The sequence below is a fragment of the Rhinatrema bivittatum genome, chromosome 5 (genome assembly GCF_901001135.1).
Source record: "Rhinatrema bivittatum chromosome 5, aRhiBiv1.1, whole genome shotgun sequence".
Taxonomy (NCBI): domain Eukaryota; kingdom Metazoa; phylum Chordata; class Amphibia; order Gymnophiona; family Rhinatrematidae; genus Rhinatrema; species Rhinatrema bivittatum.
The window spans coordinates 135,253,976-135,280,712 of NC_042619.1; the positions used below are offsets into that span (position 1 = coordinate 135,253,976).

Sequence of the window (26,737 nt, forward strand, 5' to 3'; positions counted from 1 at the left end):
AGGTCACACTATACCCATTGGTCCTGAGTCCATCTGTCTACACTAAGGAAAATGAAATTAGCAGGTAAGTAATTTCTCCATTAATTTCTAACCATCCCAGGACAAATTTATACAACATGCAGAGGATGTGCAGTAATCTTCCATTCTAGTTTTGGAAGAGGATGTCAACCCTTGGACCAAGTGGCAGAGTTGAAGACTTTTTCCATTGATGAGCTGGTTGAATTAGTCATGACAATCCGGTGACATCCTCCTGTAGCACCGAATGGACTCATCTCTCCAAGGTTGTGGAGCTTGGAGCTCTACTGAATATGCAGGAATTCCATGAGAGCGTTTCCTTTGTGAGCTGCATCAAGTGATTTTTATTTTGTCTAAGCTGAAACACAGACCTGTAATCTTTCTCCTTTCATTTCTCTTAAATTATCAAAATTCATTTTTCTGACTTTATTTATTGTTGCCTCGCTGTTTCAATAGTCCCACAATAGCAATTTTCAGTGCTAACAAAAAAAAAACCAAACAAACTGTTAAAGAGGAAATCTCCTCCAAGAGGTCTTGCAGCCTTGAGGTAAGTCTGTCTATTACCAATGGCCATGAGCTCTGCTATATCTGCTTGGGCCTGGAGAATGACCAGCAAAATTGTTATGCCTGTGCATGGATGTCCCCCATGCTCACAATGCTTCAGGTCATAATATGTTGAGAAGTTGGATAAATCTCTATGGAGTCGCAGTGCAGCCTCATCTGGAATAGGTCACAGTGGCAGCTGTTCAAAATCTCCCCCATTGGCACCGGTTGAATCTGCAGAGTCAAGTTCTGACAGTTATTTGTCAAAGAAAAAGCCCCACCAATTGCTAGAAGCGTTGGAGCCTGCGTCAAAGAAACATGAGCATTTGAAGTGCACCAGCACCATTGACGTGGTCAGTATCTGCGCCATTGGTGCAAACTGTTAGACTACAACATACTCTGCATCTGATGCACGAGGTATTGAGCTCTTTGATGCATCAAGCTTCAAAGTGATTGCCATTGCACCATTTGATGTAGATGGAGTTGGCACACTCAATGCATGGCACATCCATAATGAAGTACTGTACCATTCCCAGACCTCTGCTTTTCAGTTGCTTGATGCACCTGGATTTATATGCACAGTGCAGCGGTGATGCAGCTAGCACTTCCAGTGGCACAGCATCAACATGATCTAGCTGATTCTTCAGTGCCATCCGACTACTGTTCATCTCAGCATGGCAATTCTAAGTCTTCAAACTCCTCAAAGCATTCTATTCCATCCCAGTTGCCAATTTTAGCAGCTGCTCTACCAATGCAGTTGTATACAGTGCACCCTAGATCTTCTGAGGAACATATAAGATTACCTCTTCCCCCTCCAATCACTAGACCATTTTCCCCAACTCGACTATTGGTAGAGGGATTACATCTGGAGATTTATTTATTTATTAGCTTTTATATACCGACATTCGTGGGTACATCATGCCGGTTTACAATATAACTGAAGGAGGAAGATACAAAAAACGAGCGTGGGGGGGAAGGGTGCAGCTAGGAAGAGAGAAGGAGCGAGAGAAGAGAGGGGGAAAAAGAGGACGGGGAGAATTAGGAACAGTACCTGATGGAAAAACAACCGAAGAACATAATATGTAACATTGCAAATTATACACTCAAAAAGGGACAGTGTATAACATTATACACTATATATAAGCTTCTACCTAAGCTTACACCATTCCTCTTCTCCCTCCCTCCTGTGTTACCCTTCCCCCCTCCATTCCCTACCTCTCCCCCTCCCCTTCTCACCTCACCTCTCCCCTTCCCTGAACTATTGTTATTTTATATTATTCCCTATAATTGTACATTTTGTATATACCTGCAATCTTCGCTTACAATAATTTACTAATCTAATTTTATTCTTCTGTCACTTCTTCCCCCCTTTTTTCTCTGCTTTTACTATCTTGTAATCATGTTATTCTAATTTTAGTTTAATGTTTTATTTCCCCTTCCTTTCCTCTTGCTCTAGTTATTATGTTCCAATATTTTTTAATTGTATTATGTTAAACCTGTTCGATGTAAAGCGCCGTCACTGGCACTAGTTTCTTGTTACGCTGTGAACCGATGTGATATCTTTGATGAATGTCGGTATATAAAACCGTTAAATAAATAAATAAAATAAATAAATAAATATAAATTATACACTCCAAAAAGCACTGTATACAACAATATACACTGGGGTAGATTTTCAAACCGTGCGATTTGGCGTACTTTTGCTGGCGCATCAGGCGCAAGCAAAAGTACGCGGTATTTTAGTAGATACGCGCGTAGCCGCTAAAATCCTGGATCTGCGCGCGCAAGGCTATCAATTCCGTATAGCCGGCACGCGCCGAGCCGCGCAGCCTACCCCCGTTCCCTCCGAGGCCGCTCCGATTTCGGAGCGGCCTCGGAGGGAACGGGGGGAACTTTCTTTTGCCTTCCCCTACCTAACCCACCCGCCCGGCCCTGTCTAAACCCCCCCTTACCTTTGTCGGGGGATTTACGCCTCCCGGAGGGAGACGTAAATCCCCGCGCGCCAGCGGGCCGCTAGCGCGCCGGGACGCGACCTGGGGGCGGGTCCGGAGGGCGCGGCCACGCCCCCGGACCGCCCCGGGCCATAGCCACGACCCCGGGCCGCTCCCGACACGCCCCGAAAACGCCGCGCGGTTCGGGCCCGCCCCCGACACGCCCCCCTTAGAAAACCCCGGGACTTACGCGAGTCCCGGGGCTCTGCGCGCGCCGGTAGGCCTATGTAAAATAGGCTCACCGGCGCGCAGGGCCCTGCTCGCCTAAATCCGCCCGGATTTGGGCGGATTTAGGCGAGCAGGGCTCTTAAAATCCGCCCCACTATCTTTAACTAGTACATACAGAAGACACTACATATAACATTACAAATTATACATTCAGAAAGGCAACTATATATAGTCTAGCAGGGGTTGCTATTGGGAAAGTAGGGTTTAAGGACAGGGGAAAGAGGTATATAATGGGCATAAAAAGGGGTAAATAAGGAGGTGCAGAGATATGAGAGACAAATCATATATATAGAAACATAGAAACATAGAAATGACGGCAGAAGAAGACCGAATGGCCCATCCAGTCTGCCCAGCAAGCCTCACACATTTTTTCTCTCATTCTTATCTGTTTCTCTTAGCTCCTTGTTCTATTCCCCTTCCACCCCCACCATTAATGTAGAGAGCAGTGATGGAGCTGCATCCAAGTGAAATATCTAGCTTGATTAGTTAGGGGTAGTAGGGGCAGTAACTGCTGCGATAAGCAAGCTACACCCATGCTTATTTGTTTTACCTAGACTATGTTGTACAGCCCTTGTTGGTTTTTTTTTTTCTTCTCCCCTGCCGTTGAAGCAGAGAGCCATGCTGGATATGCATTGAAAGTGAAGTATCAGGCACATTTGGTTTGGGGTAGTAACCGCCGTAACAAGCCAGCTACTCCTCGCTTTGTGATTGCGAATCCTTTTTTTCTTCACCCCTGTCGCTGAAGCTATGCAGGATATGCGTGAAGCATCAGTTTTTTGTTTTTGGTTTTTTTTTTTTTTTCCCCTGCCGTTGAATCAGAGAGCTATGCTGGAAATGCGTGATGTATCAGTCTTTCTCCCATGCCGATGAAGCAGAGAACCATGCTGGATATGCATGGAAAGTGAAGTATCAGGCACATTTGGTTTGGGGTAGTAACCGCCGTAACAAGCCAGCTACTCCCCGCTTTTTGAGTGCGAACCCTTTTTCTTCTCCCTTGCCGTTGTAGCAGAGAGCTCTGCTGGATGTGTGAAGTATCAGTTATTCTTCTCCCCTGTCAGTTATTCTTCTCCCCTGTCATTGAAGCAGAGAGATATGCTGTATATGCATTGAAAGTGAAGTATCAGGCATATTTGGTTTGGGGTAGTAACCGCCGTAACAAGCCAGCTACTCCCCTCTTTGTGAGTGCAAATCCTTTTTTTCCATTACCTCTTGTTGTTGAAGCTTAGAGCGATGTAGGAGTCACAGTAAGCATGTGTATGTTTATTTAATAAGGGTATTGTGTCAATAGCCATCATTCTGGCGAGTCACCCACTCTTCATTGGCGGCCTCTTGACTTTATGGATCCGCAGTGTTTATCCCACGCCCCTTTGAAGTCTTTCACAGTTCTGGTCTTCACCACTTCCTCCGGAAGGGCATTCCAGGCATCCACCACCCTCTCCGTGAAGAAATACTTCCTGACATTGGTTCTGAATCTTCCTCCCTGGAGCCTCAAATCGTGACCCCTGGTTCTGCTGATTATTTTCCTACGGAAGAGGTTTGTCGTTGTTTTTGGATCATTAAAACCTTTCAAGTATCTGAAAGTCTGTATCATATCACCTCTGCTCCTCCTTTCCTCCAGGGTGTACATATTTAGATTCTTCAATCTCTCCTCGTACGTCATCCGATGAAGATCCTCCACCTTCCTGGTCGCCCTTCTCTGTACCGCTTCCATCTTGTCTTTGTCTTTTTGTAGATACGGTCTCCAGAACTGAACACAGTACTCCAGGTGAGGCCTCACCAAGGACCTGTACAAGGGAATAATCACTTCCCTTTTCTTACTCGATATTCCTCTCTCTATGCAGCCCAGCATTCTTCTGGCTTTTGCTATCGCCTTGTCGCATTGTTTCGCTGTCTTCACATCATTTGACACTATCACCCCAAGGTCCCTCTCCTGCTCCGTGCACATCAGCCTTTCCCCCCCCATCGAGTACAGTTCATTCGGATTTCCACTCCCCATATGCATGACTTTGCACTTCTTGGCATTGAATCTCAGCTGCCATATCTTCGACCACTCTTCCAGTTTCCTTAGATCCCGTCTCATTCTCTCCACTCCTTCCGGCGTGTCCACTCTGTTGCAGATCTTAGTGTCATCCGCAAAAAGACAAACCTTACCTTCTATCCCGTCCGCAATGTCGCTCACAAAGATATTGAACAGGACCGGTCCCAACACCGATCCTTGCGGTACAACCACTTAAAACCGCTCTCTCTTCAGAGAAGGCTCCATTTACCATCACACATTGTTTTCTGTCTGTCAACCAATTTGCAATCCAGGACACCACCTCGGCACTCACTCCCAAGCTTCTCGTTTTATTCACCAGTCTCCTGTGCGGAACCGTATCAAAAGCTTTGCTGAAATCCAAGTAGATGACATCTAGTGCTCTTCCTTGATCCAATTCCTTGGTTACCCAGTCAAAAAAGTCAATCAAATTTGTCTGACAGGATCTTCCCCTGGTGAATCCATGCTGCCTCTGGTCCATCAATTCTCCAGACTGTAGATAGTACAATTTAAAGGAATAAAGGGAAGGATATAAGTACGGGAATGACAGGGCTCTTTCTGTGAAGGAGTAGAGGGAGCAGGGGGACTACGTAGGATCCAAGTCAGGGTAGGCCATTTTAAAGAGCCATGTTTTAACCCCTGTTTTGAATTTCGGAATGCATGGTTCTAGTCGGAGCTCAAGTGGCATAGTGCCATAAGAACAGAAGAAATGCCATAGTGGGACAGACCAAGGGTCCATCAAGCCCAGTATCCTGTTTCCAACAGTGGTCAATCCAAGTCACATGTACCTGGCAAGTACCCAAACATTAGACAGATCACAAGCTACTATTGCTTATTAATTACTAGGGATGTGCATTCGTTTTCAACGAATGTGCAATCTGCAACGTATAAGTCCCTATTCGTTGTATTCATGGGTTTGCGAAATGCATCGCGATCCCCCACAAATAAAACATATCATATTAGTTTCATTCTTTTGGCTCTCAGTGATTTCTTAGCGGCCGTTTGAAATAGAAGGCCATGTGGCAGTATCCATAGCAAAAACCAGCCCTTTCCTGCTTATGGAGGATGATAATATGAAACCAATGTTATATTCCACATAAAATGCATGCATATGCAGTATTTATATGTGTCTGTGTGTATATGTGTATGTGTGTGTGTATATATATATATATATATATATATATATATATATATATTGGAGAAGAGACGGCTGAGGGGGGATATGATAGAAGTCTTTAAAATCATGAGAGGTCTAGAACCAGTAGATGTGAATCGGTTATTTACTCTTTCGGATAATAGGACTAGGGGACACTCCATGAAGTGAGCAAGTAGCACATTTAAAACTAATCGAAGAAAATTATTTTTCTCTCAATACACAAGCTCTGGAATTTGTTGCCACATGATGTGGATAGTGCAGTTAGTGTAGCTGGGTTTAAAAAAGGTTTGGATAAGTTCTTTGAGGAGAAGTCTATTAACTGCTATTAATCAAGATGACTGAGGGAATAGCCACTGCTATTACTGGCATCAGTAGCATGGGATCTACTTAGTGTCTGGGTACTTGCCAGATACCTGAAGCCTGGATTGGCCACTGTTGGAAACAGGATACTGGGCTTGATGGACCCTTGGTCTGACCCAGTATGGCAATTTCATATGTTCTTACCTCACAGCCCTGTAATGGAATGGGTCAGACAGGTTGGCAAGGAGAAGAGAATGCAACCTATCAGAGCTAAGCATTTTTCTAATGCAGCCAATCGCCGCTCTCACTCAGTGCTCTGTGACGCTGTTCCTGATGACGCTATACTATTTATACGTTAAGCACGTGGCGTGCCATGCTCTTTCTTTGCGGGGTTGGTTCGGGGAGGTGGCTGTACTCAGAGCTAGTCTGAGTGTCTCAAATCTGTATTCAATTGCTACCTACTTTGATAGAATTTTCCATTAGAAAATATATTTGTTCGATTTTGCTGCATTGCCCCAGCTAGCCATGCTTTTTTTTACCCCATTTTTTTTTTTATTGATCTCAGACGGTCTCTCTGTCTGTCCCACAGAGACAAGCTGCTAGCAGTGGCATTTTGCTGCTTATTTTTATATTTTACCCCCTGGGGTAGGTTGCAAGCAGGATTTGAGTGTTTTGATTGAGAGATATATTCAATTTCTAGCCACTTGAGTTCCAACTAGAGATGCCATATCTGTCTGTTCTGTGCTTCCATTCATGTTGGACCTTCCACAGGACTAATCTCAGGAACCTCTCCTGGTATCAGAAGAAGATGTGCCACTACCTACAGTGAGCCAGATGCTATACCAATATGTGGACCATGTAACAATTCTAGTAAAAATGTTAATTCTCTGTATTATTCAAGCAGTCTGGGCCTTCACTCCAGCCTATTCTTGAGAACCTGGCTGCAGCAATTCCACTTAATGGATCCCTGTCTCCCTTATAAGACTACATATATCCTTTGTGCCATTCTACAGGTTTCTTCATCTCACTCCATTACAGTGAAGTCCTCAAGGTCAGAGGGGCTGAACTGCTCAGCAACACCTCTGCTTCTGTTGGAGAAGTCTACTGAATTCCCCTCATCCTCATTACCATTCTTGAGTGAGTGATCCTTAGCCATTGGGGTCAGATGAAGACTCTACAGGAGTATCCTCCAACTTTTGCCAGACCTGCCTGAACATACTTCACCTTCAGAGGACCTTTATTATTCTAAATTCATTAAAAAGATGGCCTGGCCTGGCGGTCCATGATGGTAAAGACCCTCGCTCTGAGCTTCTGGTCCTTTTACAAATCCTCTATGCTGTCAGAACCAGTGGCTTTTCCTTTGCACATGAATATCAGTGCTCTATTGATAAGAATGTGGGAGATTCCTTCTCTTATGCCAACTGCAAGAAAATTGAACCTGAAGTTCAGGGTTCAGCAATCTCAGGCGTTCCACTGATCCCAGCTCTTAGACAGTTTTGTAAAAATGTGTTCCAGAGCTTCATGTTTAAAGCACACATTACTGCTCACCAGTTTTACATGGTACAGTCTTATATGACTGCATTCAAAACCATTTTTTCCTCCAGTGGACAGTGGCTCTGCATACCCACAGCCACTCCTCAATGCGAAGTGTATATGCTATCTGATTCGATCAGTTTGAGGCTTTTTACCATGGCCCACTCCTCCTCAGCCTCCATTCGGACAGGCCAAATGGTTTAATTGAGAAACAGCAGTTTGTGTGATAACGAATTAGTAATGTCCCTTGCCTGAGAGATCCATCTCTTCAGATACTAACTTAAATTGTTCAAATCAAGGATTAACTTGTGGCAGTCCAGTTGCTCTCAACCAGCTCAGCACATCAGTCCACTTCTAGGTGGCCCTACTTCATTTTAAGCAATCATATCTCCAGAGATGCCCCTTCCAGTGATACCTAGTTCCGGCTCTGCCTCCGCAGCAACAACAGCAGCTTCTGGTTCGAAGCAGACAACACATAAGATGCCAACCAAAACTAGCGTAGTAAGTCCAGCCAAAACCTGGATCAGTTTTTTAGAATAACTTTTTATTTAAAGAAACTTACAAACTGCCATCTGCAAATACAATGTGCAAGTTTTTGACCAATTTCCAAACCAGCATTCATCCTCTCCACTGGGGGAGAGGATTTGCATCTTATCAGGAGGAATGGTACAAGATCACTAAAGATGACTGGGTTTTCAAGATTGTGGAGTCTGGTATCCACTTGCATTTCTCCCAGCTTCCCACATGCCCTCATCGCTCAGCCTTCAATCAGGATCCATCTTGGCGCAGTGCCACCTGGAGGTGATGTCTCTTCTCAGACAGTGGGCAATAGAACCTGTCCTGCCTGATCAGCATAGCCAGGGGTTCTATTCCAATTATTTTCTTATCCACAAGAAATCCAGGGCATTGAGACTCATCCTGGATTTAAGAAGTCTGAATAAGAATCTGCTTTGGAAAAAATTTAAAATGAACTCCCTGCAAACAATTCTACCCTTCATCCAGGCAGGATAGTGAATATATGCCTTAGATCTGAAGGACACCTATGCTGACATACCCATCCATCCCTCCCATTGGCACAATCTATGGTTTGTGGTGGAATCCTCTCACTACTAGTACCAGGTGCTACCTTTCAGTCTGTCAGCAGCACCGAGGGTTTTTACCAAATGCCTAGTTGTAATAGTAGAACATCTCCATTGTCAAGATATGTTTTCCCTTACCTGGATAACTAGCTAGTGACTGGATGTTCCCAGGAAGGAGTGCTGAGCTGCCTATAGAAGTCAGTTCAACTCCTGGAATTGCTAGTAAATTTTGAAAAATCAACCATTATCCTGCCTCAGAGAATCGAATTTATCAGGACATGATACACTCTCTACAGGAAAGAGTGTTTCTCCAGACAGATTGAGCGAACGCTCAGGTGCCTTATCCAACGACTTTGGAACACAGATCAAGCAGCAGCCAGGGAAGTACCACTTCTGGGTCATGTGGTGGTGGCAGTTCATGTGATATGACTAATCAACTTTGACATACGATTCCTGCAATGGAGCCTCCATTCCCAGTGTGACCAGTTAACTCAGCCCTTGCCATACTCTGTCAGTGTGTCACAGGAAATGAAGCAAGAAGGTCATTGGTGGCTAGACCTCTACATCTTTAAGAGGGTGCACCACTCCCTCTGCTTCCTCATTAGGTGATGGCGACAGAAGCCTTCACTAGAGATGGTTAGCCTGCAAGAGTCCCTTCTGAATTCAAGGGACTTTTGTCATTAGCAGAAAGGCAGTTTCAGATGAACCACCTAGAACTAAGAATGATTAGGCATGCCTTCACGACTTCCTTGCATCTCTTCAAGGAAAAATGCATTTTCATTAAAATCGACAATCAAATAGCCATGTTTTATGTCGGTGAACAAGGAGGCACAGGATCATGGACTGTCTGCCAAGAGGTGATGATAATATGGCAATGGGCATGCAATCATTGAGATCATCAAGTAACCTACCTCCCAAGGGTCACCAACACATTAGCGGACCACCTTAGCAGGGTATTTCTAATGCACAAATGATCCTGGCAACAGTCAATAGTCAGCAGACTGCAGGGTCAGCCCTTAATCAACCTATTCACATTGGAAGAAAACAGAAGAGTGGAAAGATCTTGTTCCATTCTTCCCAGCAAATTCAGATTCACTCAGGATGCTTTTCCACTTAGCTAGAATGCAAAGCCTCATGTACCGTTTCCACCAATTTCACTGATAGCCAAGATGTACAAAAAATGCTTAGACTGGGTCCATCTAATACTTATTATTCCAGCATGCCCCAGACAAGTATGGATAATTTACTGGTACAGTTATCCATTAGCCCTCCCTTCCCTAGTCTAGGGGCTGCTCTAGCCTTGTTAACACAAGAAGTACATCTATATCATCTGAACTTCCCTCTCATATCTTCATAGCTTAGCTAAGAACATAATATAAGAACATAAGATATGCCATACTGGGTCAGACCAAGGGTCCATGAAGCCCAGTATCCTGTTTCCAACAATGGCCAATCCAAGTCACAAGTACCTGGCAAGTACCCAAACATTAAATAAATCCCAAGTTACTATTGCTTATTAATTAATAGCAGTTTATGGATTTTTCCTCCAGGAACTTATCCAAACCTTTTTCAAACACAGTTACACTAACTGCTGTAACCACATCCTCTGGCAATGAATTCTAGAGCCTAACTATGCACTGAGTGAAATAATTTTCTTAGATTTGTTTTAAATAAGCTACTTGCTAACTGCATGGAGTGCCCCCTAGTTAGCAAGTGCTTGTTGATTGCCCAGTTTCCTTCCCCAAAGAAGTTGAGGACATAAATAGCATCTGACAGAAAACTCCTCAACATCTCTTCTTTTTTTAATTAGTAGTTTTTATTGTCATAAGTAAAAAAAAAAAAAAGTTAACCATAGAAAGGTAACATGTTGTATACAAATATAGTAGAAAGAGTAGGGGGCACTCCATGAAGTTAGCATGGGGCACATTTAAAACTAATCGGAGAAAGTTCTTTTTTACTCAATGCACAATTAAACTCTGGAATTTGTTGCCAGAGAATGTGGTTAGTGCAGTTAGTATAGCTGTGTTTAAAAAAGGATTGGATAAGTTCTTGGAGAAGTCCATTACCTGATATTAAGTTCACTGAGAAAATAGCCACTGCCATTAGCAATGGTAACATGGAATAGACTTAGTTTTTGGGTACTTGCCAGGTTCTTATGGCCTGGATTGGCCACTGTTGGAAACAGGATGCTGGGCTTGATAGACCCTTGGTCTGACCCAGTATGGCTTTTTCTTATGTTCTTATGTGACAACAGGTATATGCTTTTCAAATACACCAGTATGCTCCAGTGTAAATTTGCCTACATCAAGTAGGAATCTGGCACTTAAATGAGACAAAGCAAAACATGAAGGACACCGTGGGTCTATACAAAGTAAAGATCTAAAAGTTTTGTATATATCAGCGCAAGTTGAATCACTGCGTCTCCAGCATAGTATGAGCCCCAAATGGAAGTAAACCTTTTATGTTCGTGATATTTAGAGGCGGTGATTTTGCTCGTTATGCAGACTTTGTTGTCCATCTGAGATAACACTCCCCGTACAGGTGGTGTAGAGTTACGTTTCCAGGAATAGGCAATCTCCATTTTAGTAGCAGTACAGAATTGCTGGATCAAAGCTTGCGTTGATAAAGATTTCTATGAGGCAGGGAAGCTTAATAGAGCTGTTAGTTGAATCTGTTTCTTAAGGATTTTAGATAAAGCATCAGTGATCTGCAGCCATAAGAAACGTATACTGGGACAGTCCCACCACATATGAATATAAGTTCTAGGAAGAGAGCCCCGCCAACATAACTCACTTAAGGGCTGATACAGTGAGGACGCGTAAGAAACAGTGCGGCAGTGCCGGGCGCCTGCTCGTTTGCCGCGCGCATATTTTGGTTCACATACCGCTCGATTCAGTATTCAAATTAGACGCAAATCCAAGTGGCGTCCAAAGCGCGCCAGTGAAGCGGTAGGCGTTCGCAATCCATTTTACTGTATAGAGCGGTGTGCAGTGCCTATACAGTATCCAGGGTTCGCTGGTAACTGTCATTTCAAATGACATTTCAAATATCATTTCAAATGTCATTTGAAATGTCATTCCACCAGGTAAATGGATGGTTCTTTTCTACAGACCCCGCTGCCTTGACCACCCGGCCGGACATCCAAGATGTGACCTTGGACGTCCGGCTGGGCGCTCAAGGCAGCGGTGCCTCTGATCATGGATGCCTGGATACAGACGGAAAGGTCCATGAACGGACGTCACAACCTTGGACGTCCAAGGTTGCGGCTTCCGTTCATGGACCTTTCCCGCCTGTAGGCCCCGCTGCCTTGAGCGCCCGGCCGGACGTCCAAGCCGCGGGGCCTCCGATCATGGATGCCCGGATACAGGCGGGAAGGTCCATGAACGGAAGCCGCGACCTCGGACGTCCAAGGTCCCCCCGCTGCCTTGAGTGCCAGGCCAGAAATGTCCATGAACGGAAGCCGCGACCTTGGACGTCCGGCTGGGCGCTCAAGGCAGCAGGGACCTTGGACATCCGAGGTCACGGCTTCCGTTCATGGACCTTCCCGCCTGTATCCGGGCGTCCATGATCGGAGGCCCCGCTGCCTTGAGCACCTGGCCAGACGTGTCGCGGCTTGGATGTCCGGCCGGGCGCTCAAGGCAGCAGGGCCTAAAGGCGGGAAGGTCCATGAATGGAAGCCACGACCTCGGACATCCAAGGTCGCGGCGTCTATTCATGGACCTTCCTGCCTATATCCGCCTGTATGAAAAATATCGCCAGAGCCAGTGTATACATGTTGTCCATGGCGTTGTCTGGTACGAAGCTGACTGAACACCACACTAATGCCAGGGACAGGGTAGGCGGTAAATATTCAGGTTAACCAGCTTATTTATCGCGTCTTTAACAGGGCGATAATTTGGGCACACGTTACTGTATCGGAGGGAATAGCTAATCCGATCATTAACATGTCATATACATGCGGCGGGTCGGAAAGGGATACGCGTCTGTCTCTCAATGTAGTATTCAGTGATACATATAATTTAGATATCATCCTCTTAATTTGATTCCCATAAGCATAGTACCCTTCAAACAAAGATCTCTCCCTGGAAAGTAGAGACCTTTTCCAAAGATCTAGTATAAAATGTCGAAGCTGTAGATAAGGGAGAAATTTAGTTCTGGGGAGATCATATTTAGCCTGGGGAGTGTCAAAAGACATTTTGTCATTGGGGTAGATGTGCTCTACCTCTGGCCTTCCATGCCTGGAATACTCAAGTAAGCAAACGGGGGGAACTGAAGATTGTAAAAGAGATATGTAGATTGAAAGTAGGATGAGGACCCCTCTAGATGAACTTTCCAGGTACGTCAGTTAAGATGTGCCGAGTTATGGGACCAGATCCGGACACTGACACCAGGAATGATGCAGTTGCCAAAGAGTGGCCAAAAGGGGTAAGTCATGTAGCCAGAACTGCTCTCTCTCTACCCATTGTTTGACCATGATGGAATTGTCATTCAATAATTGGATGGAGTTTGGGCTGCTGTATAAAGCCACAAAAGGTTTGGAACACCCAGACCCTCATTTTGTTTGACCTGGTTAGGGCTGTACGTGCTACCCGGGGGGGCAGTGTCTCCAGATAAAGCGAAGTTTCTTTTGCCATGATTTTAAGAGTGGTACAGGTATTGAGATGGGGAGGGCTTGAAATAGATACAGGACCCTAGATAAAATGTTCATCTTAATCAAAGCTACCCTCCCAAGCCAGGAGAGGGAGAGGCGATTCCACGATTCAAGGTCCCAGAAGATTCTCCTTAATAGAGGTGTATAATTCAGTGTAAAAAGGTCTTTTAAGTCTCTGCCTAAGTATACTCCCAGATACTTGAGTTTATGATGTGCCCACTGGAAAGGGTGGTCTGATTTCAGGAAGGTGACCATTTGGGCATCACAGGAAATGTTAATAAGTTCTGACTTTTCCCAGTTTATTTTAAAGCCAGACACATCACTGAAGGCTGTAAAGTGGATTTGATCGCGGTCAGCGATGTATGTGGGTCACTAATGGTGAATAAACTGTCATCCACGAATAGTGAAAGCTTGAAGGATTGGGGTCCTAACTGAAAACCCGAAACAGATAGCTATAAATATCAGGGATAATCTAAGGGTTCAAGGAAAATAGCGAATAACAGGGGTGACAAAGGGCACCCCTGTCTACTTCCCCTCTGGACTTTGAAAAAGTCCAAATAGCCCCCATTGATTTTAAGGCAAGCTTTAGGTTGAAAGTAGAGGGAATGCACTCATTGCTGGAAGACAGGGCCAAAGCCCATTCTTTCCAAGGTAGCGAACAGAAATGGCCAATGGACCACATCAAATTCTTTTCTGCATCTATTGCCAGCAAAAGAGTGGGTATATGGTCTTTATGGGCTCCCCAAATTATATTTAGGATTTTAGGAACATTATTGCTGGCCATTCTACCAAGAATAAACCATGCCTGATCGTGATGAATTAGCTGAGAGATGAAAACATTAAGGCGTCTCGCTAATATTTTAGCTAAGAGCTTTAAGTCTATATTTATTAAAGAAATAGGCCTATAGGAGCCACACAATATTGGGTCTCTACCCGGTTTGGCTATTATGGTAATACCTGCTAAATTAGAGTCTGGAAGTAAGGAGCCACCCGATTACAAATAATTGAAAACTCTCTGCAGGGGGCCACTAAATAGGAGGCAAATTGCTTGTAGAATCTGGGTGATAGTCCAGCAGATTCTGGAGCTTTTCCTGTTTTAAGGGTTTTTGATGGCCAGAAAAATTTCTGGTGGAGAAATTTCAGCATCTAAGGCTTCATGCATTTCCAAGGTCAAGCAGGGGGCAATTGGACCGTTTGCAAAAGGGCCTTAATTGCATGTGGATGGATGCAGGGGTTTGGACTAAAGAATTCTCTGTTAATGCATTATTATTATTTTTTTTTTAAGAGGCAAAAGCCTATAGCTCTATGCACTTCAAGATGATTATTAAGACGACAAGGGAACCAGAGAAGATGTTACCATTCTCCTTGCATCTAAAAAGGATTTGAGCTGTTCAGGAGAAAACAAAAAAAAAAAAATCTGAATGAAATTTAACAAAACATTTACATAGGTATCTTAAGATAAATGTAGCTCCCAATTCTAAGGTATCTTTCCGCAGGGCCAGAAACCCATTCTCTTTTCCTTAGTAAGTCTGGAAATGTCAGGAAAAATTCTTACAATCTAACAATAAAAAAGGGAATTCAAATTTTTAAAGTAAGAAAACATCACAAGACTAACATCAGATTCTGAAACAAAAGAAGTTAAGAGGGTTGCTCTTTCCTCAATTTCTGGACCTGACATCTTTAGATATTGTCGTTAGCCAGATCCGAAGCTTAAACTACTGATCAGAAGAACGAGCAGAGGTTGGCAAAATGGTAGTCTTTATTTAGTGGAGAAAGCTTTTCAGATGAAATCTTTAAAATGTCAATGAAATATCTTAGGGTCACCATTTGCAGTTCCCCAATAATTTTAGGAAAATGTAATAAACTAAGATTAATCCTACATGAGGAATTTTCAAGTGACTCCAATCTTCATGAGAGCAGGGCTCTCTCCTGGATCAAAGTGGTTTGAACTGATTGAATCCTGGTCACTTCTTGTTATATCCAAGTTAATCAATTTCCATGTTACTGAAGCAAAGAATCATGACTAGAAGCCTGAGGATCCAGTCTACCGAGGACAGTCTCTGACTTAGCAACAGTCACTGCCAAAACCTTAACATGCTGTGTGAGCTCCCCCTTGGCATCTAACGTGATCACCTCTGGCTTCACAAGTCTGGCTGGCAACTCTCTATTCAGGAGAAACAGATATATTGGTCCTACAGGGCAGCCTGGGAACACCACCAGCTTGGGAGTCCTGTGATGATAAAGTTGACTCTCCTCTGGTGATGCTTGAACCAGGAATATGGACAGCCAAAGAAGACCCTGCTGACAGAGACATGGCTATCTCCTCTTTCCCCACCCATATCAAAGCAGGAATATCAGCCTGAACCGATGTCATTGAGGGGAGCCAGATCTCTGCAGCGGTGGGAAATCTTGTTCTCGGGGACTGAGGAAAACCTTGTCCCCTGGCTGGCCCGCCGTTCCCTCGACAGATCCGACAGTGGGGACCACGACCCCAGATAGTAAAGACTCCAGAGATGTGATGGTCTGTTGATTGGATAAATAAACAGGCTCAGCGGGAAAATGCCTACCTTACCTTTCCTCTAAACAAATTAAAAAGAACTGAGAAAAAAGTCCATTGTGATCACAAGGAAAAAGTAACAAAGGGAAGTATAAAGTCAGCATCCTCCATGTAGCCTCTTGCAGCCATTTTGTTCCACCAAGTGAAGAGGTGGAATTTAAAAATTTTAATGGTTTTAACATTTTCAGCTTATCAAAAGTTGTTTTTGCCATTGTCTTGATATAAGGTTTAAATGTAAGTTGGGAGTCCAGTAGTAGCCCCAAGTTCTTAACTTCTGATCAAATAGCTACAGGCTCACCCTCAAGATTAATTGGAAGCAAGTCATTAGCTTACCCCACCCAGTGAATTCTTGTTTTTAACACATTTAAAACCAACCCATTAGAGGCCAACCAAGTCTTTATCTCAAGTACACGTGTGCAACTAACTTTCAGGAACAATACCATACACCTCACTGGGAAATACAGCTGAACATCATCAGCATATAAGAAATATAAAGCATCCAGTTTCTACAGAACCATCCCTAGGGATGTGAGAAACAAACTAAAAAAAAATGGAGGATAATGCAGAGCCTTGGGGTAGTCCAATTTTCAAGTTCCATCAAGTGAAAAACTGATCCTTAATTTGAACATGTTGGAATCTGCCTTCTAAAAAGGAGGCAAACTATTGTAATACATTTCCTGAAATCCAAAGTGCCTTTAACCGGGCAATTAGAATGTTATGCTTTGTGGTATTAAAGGCACTAGAGATATTCAGTTGGACCAATGCACCAGTATGTCCATTCTCTAGATGGCTATATAAGAAATCCAGTAAACTCACCATCAACAATTCAGTATTGTGACTCCTAAATCTGAACTGGTTTTCATCTAGCAGGTCGCGCTCTAGGACAACTGGGACAAAAAAACTTCCAAACTTTTCCCCTTCTACACAGAATTTGGAGATGTCTAGTGGGCTTGTCCTAGGAGAAAGCAGAGTTGCTTACTTGTAACACGTGATTTCCTAGGACAGCAAGATGTTAGTAGTCCTCACAAAACGTGCTCACCACACCGTGGAGTTGGGTTTCTCCTATTTTTTGTTTATTTTATCGTAATTCTATGTTACGAGACTGAAGAGGGGACCCTGTGTGGACCTGAGGTATAGGGCATGCTGGGCATGCTCAGTATGCCTAGTCAAAGTTCTAGAGACTTTGATGTAAATTTTCCGTGCCATGTTCCATCCGATGATGTCACCCATGTGTGAGGACTAACATCCTGCTATCCTAGGAGAACACCTGTTACAGGTAAGCAACTCTATCTTTCGAGTGATGGGGAAATCAGTAAGGACATACAGAGCTGGCAATGCATCTCAAATGTACATCTTGTTGTGAGATTTCTGATAAGTCTTTTAATGTCTGTCATGCTCAGTAATTGAAATGGGATTATGAGGTGCAGGAAGCAGCCAACTAGTGTTAGCTTGTTCTCATGGTCAGCTCCAATGAATAAACTTTCCATTTAGGAACTTTGATTATAATCAGGTTTATAAGAGCATAAAATATGCCATACTGGGTCAGACCAAGGGCCCATCAAGCCCAGTATCCTGTTTCTAACAGTGGCCAATCCAAGTCACAAGTACCTGGCAAGTGTGCAAACATTAGATTAATAAGCAATAGTAGTTTGTGATTTATTACCTAATAGCAGTTTATGGATTTATCCTCTAGGAATTTATCTAAACCTTTTTTAAACCCAGTTACACTAACTGCTGTAACCACATCCTCTGGCAGTGAATTCCAGAGCATAACTATGTGCTGAGTGAAAGAATTTTCATTGATTTGTTTTAAATGAGCTACTTGCTAACTTCATGGAGTGCTCCTGGTCCTTCTATTATCTGAGAGAGTAAATGACCGATTTATATTAGCTTGTTTAAGTCCTTTCATGATTTTTGTAGATTTCTATTATATCTCCCCTCAATCATCTCTTCTTCAAACTGATCAGGTAAAGAGATGTCCTTCCAGTTTACCTACTCAGAAAAATTGTCACAACTTTGTAAAGACTGTATTGCTTGAATTTTTTTTTTTGATGATAGCTTTACAGGAGGCATTTAATCTGTAAATTTTAATTTGCTGTTTCCAGGAGTTGACTCGGGCCTTGGAACAGAAGTCAAATGATGCAGAGTATTATAGTCAAAGAGCATATGCCCACATTCTTCTACAGAATTATGATGGTAAGGTTTTTCATAATGTGCTCATTTTAAACAAAGTAATTATGTAATGAAACATTTGTAAAGAGAAATTATTTAACTGTGTTCCTTATCATAAAACAACTATAAGATACCTGCTTGACACTTTACAACTAAAATTCCCATTTTTCGTTGCTGCTGATGTAGAATTGTTAATTTTTTTCAGGAATAAAAAAAAATCTTTGAAACTTAGATCTTACACTGAGAAACAGATAAAAGTAAATTTCTCTGTCAACCAGCAAGACTGAATTAGCCATGACACATTGGTGACTTTATCCAGTGGCACCAAATTTATAGATCTTTTGCTCTGTGTATGTGCTGGAGTTCCTGCACAGGTGTTGCTTTGTCAGCCCCTTAGTCTATTTTTTCGTCCGAGCATCAGCACGGTTATGTACCTTATTTCTCTGTTTTTCTTTGATACCTTTCAGAATTTTTTTTTTAAATTTTTTATTTATGCTTATTCAATAAACAATTACATAAACTTATACATCAATTTTCAGATCTCATAATTACATATGGGCCGATACAGTAAAGTCTGCGGGAGAGCGGGCAAGCGCAATTCAGTATTTAAATTAGGTCCGGCGGTAGATCCGGGTAAAAGGAGACGCTAGGGACACTAGCGCGTCCCTAGCGCCTCCTTTTTGACAGGAGCGGCGGCTGTCAGCGGGTTTGACAGCCGATGCTCAATTTTGCTGGCGTCTGTTCTCGAGCCCGCTGACAGCCACGGGCTCGGAAACCGGACACCAGCAAAATTGAGCGTCCGGTTTTCGGCCTGACAGCCGCGGGCCAAATTCAAAAATTATTATTATTTTTTTTTTTTACTTTTTTTTACTCTTCGGGACCTCCGACTTAATATCGCTATGATATTAAGTCGGGAAAGTGCACAGAAAAACTTTCCCGGTGCCGGAAGAAATTAGCGCCGACCTTTGGGTCGGCGCTAATTTCTGAAAGTAAAATGTGCGGCTTGGCTGCACATTTTACTTTCTGTATCCCGCGTGCATACCTAATAGGGCCCTCAACATGCATTTGCATGTTGAGGGCGCTATTAGGTACCGCGGGTTGGACGCACGTTTTCCTCCCCTTACTGAATTAAGGGGTAAGGGAAAACGCGCGTCCAATAGCAGGCTAACAGTGCGCTCCGTCGCAGCGCACTGTACTGTATCGGCCTGAAAACATGGTCCCATTTTAAATTGATCAAATCAGTTATATCTGAAATTAAAGGAAATATTTTCAGAAGGATTAATAGTTAAAGAAAAATTGGATAAGGAAAAAAAAAAGATGATGTAAACTCCTCTTTTAAACAATTGAAAAACTAATGAGTTAATATCACCTGGCTTATTTACTACTTGCATCAAGCCCCATTTCCACATATTCTAGGGAGTGAGAATCTAGAAAAGTTCTTAACTGTGAGAGTTCAAAAAATAGATATTTACGATTTTTGTAAGTGATTTCACACTTACATGGAAATTTTATTAACATTTTCCCTCCCTTGGCTTCTACTTCAGATCTCAAATCAAGAAATCTTTTCCTCCTATCTTGTGTTGCTCTACTGAAATCAGGGTATATCCGTATACTATCACCATGGAATAAAACACTACGGTTTCGCATATATAATCTTAAAACAGTTTCCCTATCTGAGGCAAACGTAAAAGTAACCTGTAATATAGCTCTATTCTCTATAGGTGTCTCAACTGAAGCCTCAATCACTTCGGACAGATTTAACTGTCTCTCGGATGATTTATTCTTATCTGCTATATTGCCTTTAGATAATACATAATATATCTTAGAACAGGTAATGATTGTTCTGGCAGTTTCAATACTTGAAGCAGATACTCTTTAAACATATCATACGCAGAGATTAGTTCATGCCTTGGAAAATTTATAATTCTCAAATTTAAATACTTCAATGTATTCTCTATCGCTTCGAGTTTTTTATCGTATATTATCTCTGCCTTAGCAAACTTCTGCTGCCAGCTCTTTAATTTACCCACTTTCAACCCCATCTGATCAACTTTTCCTGCAGTTTTAACCAAAGAGGCCTCTATATTGTTACATCGTTGATTAAAGTCCAAAGTCAGTCTTGTCAAATTAGTTATCGCCCCTTCTAAGGATTTTATTGCTGTCCATAGTGATTTCCACAGATTTATCCAAGAGTGTCGTAAATCCCAATATTATTCCTGATTCCATCTTACCCTCTGTGGTTGTGGTTCCCTCTACTGTTCCTCCTGAAACCATTCCAATCTTAAGAAAATCTATTGGTAAAAGATTAGGGGGAGGAGGGGTGCTTGGTGCACCAGGGCTCAACGATGTTTCGGCCATAGGGTCCGATAGCTGCTCTATATCGGTTCCCTCAGCAGCCACATTCCCTGGTATCGTACCAGATGTAGGTATAAAAAACGTTGTTATCCGTGGTTGAGAAGGCTGTAACAAGGGAGAAGAAGCAGCCAACTCCCTTATTTTGGCCTTTCGTTTTGTATGAGGCATTATTATCAAGTGACGAAAACAGTCTCTTGGACACCCCGTTTAAACACCTCACTCAAATTAATTCCTATTTCCTCCTGAATGGAGGCAAAGTATATGAAAGAACTGTAAACTTATTTCTGTTACTCACAGTTTACTGCAATAACCCATGGGTTAAGATGTTAAAACAAAGCCGCGCGCAGCAAACGAGCCGGTTTTTAAATCTTCAGCTGGTCCCTCGATGATAACGCGAACCAATCCAAATGTTGCAGAAAATAATTTCCCGGGGCTAATGAAATTACTCCTTACCCTGGTCTTACAGGTAATGAGTAAATTGGTTCTCTCAGTCCTTTGCCTCCACCTTTTAGAATTTTTACATTTCTTCTAAATTTTTCTTTTAATACATTGCCTTTAAGTGCAAAAAACCCCCCCCACCTTCACAAAAAAACATCTGGGACTAAGAAACCCACCATCGGTGTCTTCAGATACCGCATATGTGATAGGAAAATGTCCATTATTATTGGAACAGACATCTGTTCCCAGTGCCTAGGACCGAACCATGACTGCTACTGTGGCTGGATGTCTCTGCATTCTTAGAAGTGCAGAGCTTGGAAGATGGAGGAACCATGTATGTCTCTGAGCAGGTCAGATCCTCTTCTAACCTCCTGGGTGCCGAGTTGAGCAGGAGCTACTCTAGTAAGCCTCCATTCTTTAAGGTGCAGGCCTGGGGCAGCACCATCTTATTGAGTAAGCATAAAAAACCGTTTTCAGGCTTCAAATTGCTCTTTGCATACATTGTAAGGCTTGGGACCTAGTAAAAAGAAACTCCATTCCTCAGCCAGCAGTGCAACTGGCACCAAGGAAGCACCGACCCTTGGTGCCAAAGCTGCACCATTCACTAATGCATTGAGTCCCAATGCTGCTGTCACCTATTTCAAGGAGAATTCCCCTATCAAAGCTGCTGGAGCAAGGCCTGTGTCTGGACATACCAGATCAGAGCTAATCCGTGGTGCCCTTAATTTCTAAAAGTCCCTGGGACAAATTTGCAAAGTCCAGAGGGTTTACAATAAGACTCCATCTGGTCTTTGAAGAGGCTTTTCCACCACCAATGCCTGTCCAGAGACCATGACAGCCCTTGTACCAAGTGGCAGAATGGGTGAAGACTTTCTTAGCCTCTCTGGTGGCTAAGGACAAGGAGGGCACTCTTCAACCTCTCCTCTGCAGATTATTGGATTTGCTCCCTTAAGAGGGAGTCCTGTACTCTTGACACAAGGCATACTCCATCAGAATCCCTGTGAGGTGATTTGAGTCCTTGCCATTCTCTTGCAGCGGAGTCCAGCCAGTCGGAGGATATTTATTAGGATTACTCTGAGGTGACAAACGACCTGCTCCTCAACCGCCTACCTCATTATTGGGGTCTCTTCTCAAGTATGATCAGAGAAAGGATAGATGGGAATCCTCTCTGACTCCTTACCCGAGCCTCTAAAATATTTGTCTCCACCTGGACCTCTCCTATTTCAGAATGAGTTGCGTAAGGTGCTGGGAGTTAATGTCCATAAGGACAAGGACACTTTCATACAAATCATTGGCTTTCTTCAGATTCTGCATACCCTGTGGACCAGGCATCCCTTCCGATTCATTCCATCCTGAAAGAATTGCAGACAAGAATTTGGGAAAATCAAATTTCCTGTGCCCAAGTAGCCAGGAAATTAGACCTAAATAGAGTCCAGAAAACACTGGGTTTTGAGGTAGTACAACTACCTCACTAGTCCATTGCGATGGCGTCCATATTAAATTGAGCATAGAAAACCAGAATATTCTTCTATATTCCACCAGAGAGAGCTTCCAAACTGTTGGACAAGTTTGGGGAAAAAGGTATTCCAGAATGCCATGCTTAATGCTTGCATTTCTGCACACCAGTTTTATATAGTGCAATACTTGCATTATTGCAGAAAAGTGTATACGTCATCTTTTTTTGGTCAGTTTACAAAACGTTTGACCTGATGGCTCGCTCCTCATCAGCCTTCATTGGAGCATGCCAGATGGCTTGGTTGAGGGCCAGCAATTTTCGTGATGATGTCCATGATAAGCTAGTGGACATATACCTTACCTGGAAGATCATCTCTCTGGAGACCAACTAAGAGAGAGAGTAGCTCAGATCAAGGAGCAACATGTAGCAATCCAGTCACTCTTGACTGGCTCTGATCAACAGTTGTCTTTGAGGTGGCCATACTTCACTGTTAAGTGGTTATTTTCAGAGATGCTCCTTCTGGCAATTCCAGTGTTGCTTTAGAAACAGGAGCAGCCCAGTAAGAGCAAATTCCAGCACAAGCCCTGCAGCATGAAAGACGCCAATTCAAAATAAACACAGTAGGTCAAATCAAAACCCGGGCTAAGTTTATGAACAGTCTCCAAACCCAGGATACATGCTCTGTGGTGGTGGGGAGAAATTCTCTATCTGGAGGAGTGGCGCAAAATCAATAATGATCTTTGTACTCAAGATTGTGGAGTCTGGTTACCAATTGCATTTTCTCCAGTGTCCTACACTTTCCCATTGTTTAGCCTTTCTCTGGATCCATGTCATTCAGTGCAGCTCCACTTGGAAATGATAACTTTTCAGATAGTGGGTGATAGAATCTGTCCTGCACAGTCAGCATGGCCAGGGGTTCCACTCCTGCTATTTTCTTATTCTCAAGAAATACGGAGAATTTAGACCCATCCTGGATTAAAGAAGTCTGAAAAAGAATCTTGTTACGGGAGAAATGTATTTATTTATTTATTTATCGAGTTTTATATACCATCGTTCGGTATCGCCATCACAACGGTTTACAAAGGATCGATTTCACAATCATAAAATCATGCAGCAGTTAATATGACAAATTTGGATGCTAGTAAATCTGGAATAGTCATTTAAGTATAGTGTCATTCGGAGTTTGGTAGGCTTTAGTGAACAGCCATGTTTTTAGTTCTTTTTTGAAGGTTTTAGGCTTTGTTGTGTTCTCAGGTCCGTTGGGAGGGAGTTCCAAAGTTAGGGGCTTCCTAGGGATATGGCTCTCTTCCGGGTTGAGATGAGTTTGTGACGGGATGGAGGGACTTTGAGTTAGGTCTTTGTTCACTGATCGGAGATTTCTCTTTGAGTGAAGTTTTATGGATGTGCTCAGCCAATTTGTTTTTCGTATATTATTTTGTGAATTATGGATAGAATTTTGTAGTCAATACTGTATTTTATTGGAAGCCAATGAAGTGAGATGAGGATTGGAGTAATGTGATCGAATTTTCTTGTTCCTGTGAGTATTCTGGTGGCTGTATTTTGTAGGATTTGGAGAGGTCCGGATGGTGGTGAGCGGTAAATTGAACAGCAGAGAGTTACAGTAATCTAGGTTGGAGAAGATGAGTAGCTGGAGTACTGTTCTGAAATCATTGTGTGACAGGAATGGTTTTAGGTGTCGAAATGTTAGTTTGATTCGAGATGAACTTCCTCCACGCCATTCCACCCTTTCTCACAGAACAAGCAGGATGGTAGTCCTCACATATGGGTGACATCATCAGGATGGAGCCCAATCACAGAACACTTTTGTCAGTTTCTAGAACTTTGACTGGTACCTTCTGGGCATGCCCAGCATGGCACCAGCCCTGCAGACAGCAGGGGTCCCCCTTCAGTCTCTCTATTTCTGCGCAGCAGTAGCCATGCAGGTTAAGGAGCTCTCTAGAGATTCCTGACAGGAAGTTTTCCTCATGGAACTTCTTTCCAAAATTTCAAAAAATTCTACCCCATAGGGGTCCTCCTATCGATTCCGTAGTTCGCAGTCGTAAGGTAAGGCTTTTCCCTCATTTGCGGTCAATTCTTGTCAGGGCACCGCGGCTAACTTTTTGTCGGAGCCATGGCGTCTAGTTTTCGTCGCTGCCCCGATTGTCCTCAGACAGTGTTCATTACAGACCTGCATAGGGTTTGTGTGTTGTGTTTGGGGTCGGACCATGACGTCTTAACTTGCACTAAATGTGCCCAGATGACGCCGAAGGGCCGTAAGGCCCGCTCAGAAAACATGGGGTTTCTTTTTCAGGCAAAGCCACAGACTCCATAGAGCGCTTCGACATCGTCTGAGCCGGTGCCATTTATCGCTCGCCAGGGTGCTGCCCACCCGGCACCAACTACTCCGAAGACGTCGACCTCTTCCTCTTTGGCTCTGGAGAAGGACCGAGGAGAACATCGTGAAAAGCATAGACACTGTCATCGGAAGGCTCAGTCCGCTGATCCAGGCAAGCCCTCTGCATCGGCGTCTACAGAGCCACCGATAAAGAAATCCCGTCCAGAGAAGGCCCCATCTTCCTCTGCGACTGGGTCACCGAGGCATTCCCCACCTTCATTGGTGCTGGGAGCTGCGACTCACTTTCACCAGTGGAACCTCCGCCTAAGCCAGTGCTGCCTCCTACTCCGGAGCTGGGGTTGCACCCCCCAGGCTTTCGCGAGGAATTGGATCGGATGATCCAAGAGGCCATCGGAAAGGCACTGCAGGGCTTCCAACCTCCATCGACGCTGGCTCCAATGCCAGTCCCAGTCGCCAACCCGATTTCCACGGCGCTTGCACTGCTACTCGGCAGGCTGGATGCGTTGATCGGTGCCCTTCCACTGGTGGAACCGATGATACCAGTATGCTTCAAAGCCTTCCATCCCAATTCCTTTGTCATCGAAGGATGAGGAAATGAGGCCGGAACCTATGCAAGGGCCATCTGGAATCTTGCCACCTACTCGCCCGTCGATGTCACAGATTCCATCGGTACCTATTATGCCATCGATACCGCATTGTCCTCATTCACTGCCGCTGTCGGTGCCTAGGCCTGATCCTTCAGGAATAGCACCATTACTTCCCTCTGGAGATCCTATGGGAGCCAGTGATCAACATTATGATCCTTGGACCGATGATTCTTCCCAGGATACTGATGATCTACCTTCAGAGCCATCTCCCCCTATGGAGAGAAGACGTTCTCCTCCAACAGACCTGCCCTTTATTAATTTTATAAAGGAAATGTCTGAAGCTATACCAATTCCAACTTCAGACAGAAGAAGACTCCATGCACAATGATGCTGGAAGTGCTCCAATTCGTAGATGCACCCAAGGAGATCATGTCCATACCTGTTCATGAAGTCCTCCTGGACTTGCTGAAGAGGAATTGGGAGCATCCAGGCTCTGTACCACTGGTGAATCGAAAAACAGATGCCACCTACCTGGTACAAACAGCCCCTGGTTTCCAAAAGCCATAACTGGATCACCATTCTGTGGCTATTTATTTATTTATTTATATGTTTTATATACCGCACAATGGGGTAGACGTCTATCCATCTAGGCGGTTTACAAAATAAAACATTCATAATTAAAACAAAGTAAAACATTCGTAATTAAAATAATACACTTGACACAAAACTGTACAAAAGTTAAATACATTGCAATGTTTATTGATGGAAATATAGTACGTTATATAATAACATTATTGTAGGTTATATGCTTGCATGAATAGGTAAGTTTTTAGCAGTTTTTTAAATTCTCTTCGATTTGATGTCAAATGGATATTGTCTGGAAGGGAGTTCCATAAAGTAGGTCCAGCTACAGAGAAAGCACGTTTATGTGTTAAAGATAAGCTAATTGATTTTATGGATGGAATTTCAAGAATGCACTTATCGAGAGATCGGAGCTGTCTGGTAGGCTTATAAATTCTTAGTAATGAACATAACCATGTAGAGTTCACATTATATAACAGATTATGTGTTATTGACAGTATTTTGTAAGTTATACGGAATGGAATAGGAAGCCAGTGTAGATATTGTAAAGTGGGAGTGATATGATCTCTGCGTGATAAATTACAGAGCATTCGGGCAGTTGCGTTTTGAACCAATTGAAGTGGATAAATCGTTGACTGTGGTAGGCCAAGATACAGAGAGTTACAATAGTCCAGCGCAGATAAAATTAATGCTTGAGTAATTA

The 26,737-nt window shown here is 43.4% G+C and overlaps 1 protein-coding gene across 7 annotated transcripts in view; it reads left to right on the forward strand.

Moving 5' to 3' along the window:
- SUGT1 (SGT1 homolog, MIS12 kinetochore complex assembly cochaperone) overlaps positions 1–26,737 on the forward strand; it is a 328,950-nt gene that overhangs the window by 37,044 nt on the left and 265,169 nt on the right. For all 7 annotated transcript variants that reach the window (XM_029602974.1, XM_029602977.1, XM_029602976.1 and 4 more), the window contains one exon: positions 18,194–18,284. In XM_029602974.1, coding sequence (XP_029458834.1) covers positions 18,194–18,284 — 91 coding nt within the window. The remainder of the gene's footprint in view (positions 1–18,193; positions 18,285–26,737) is intronic.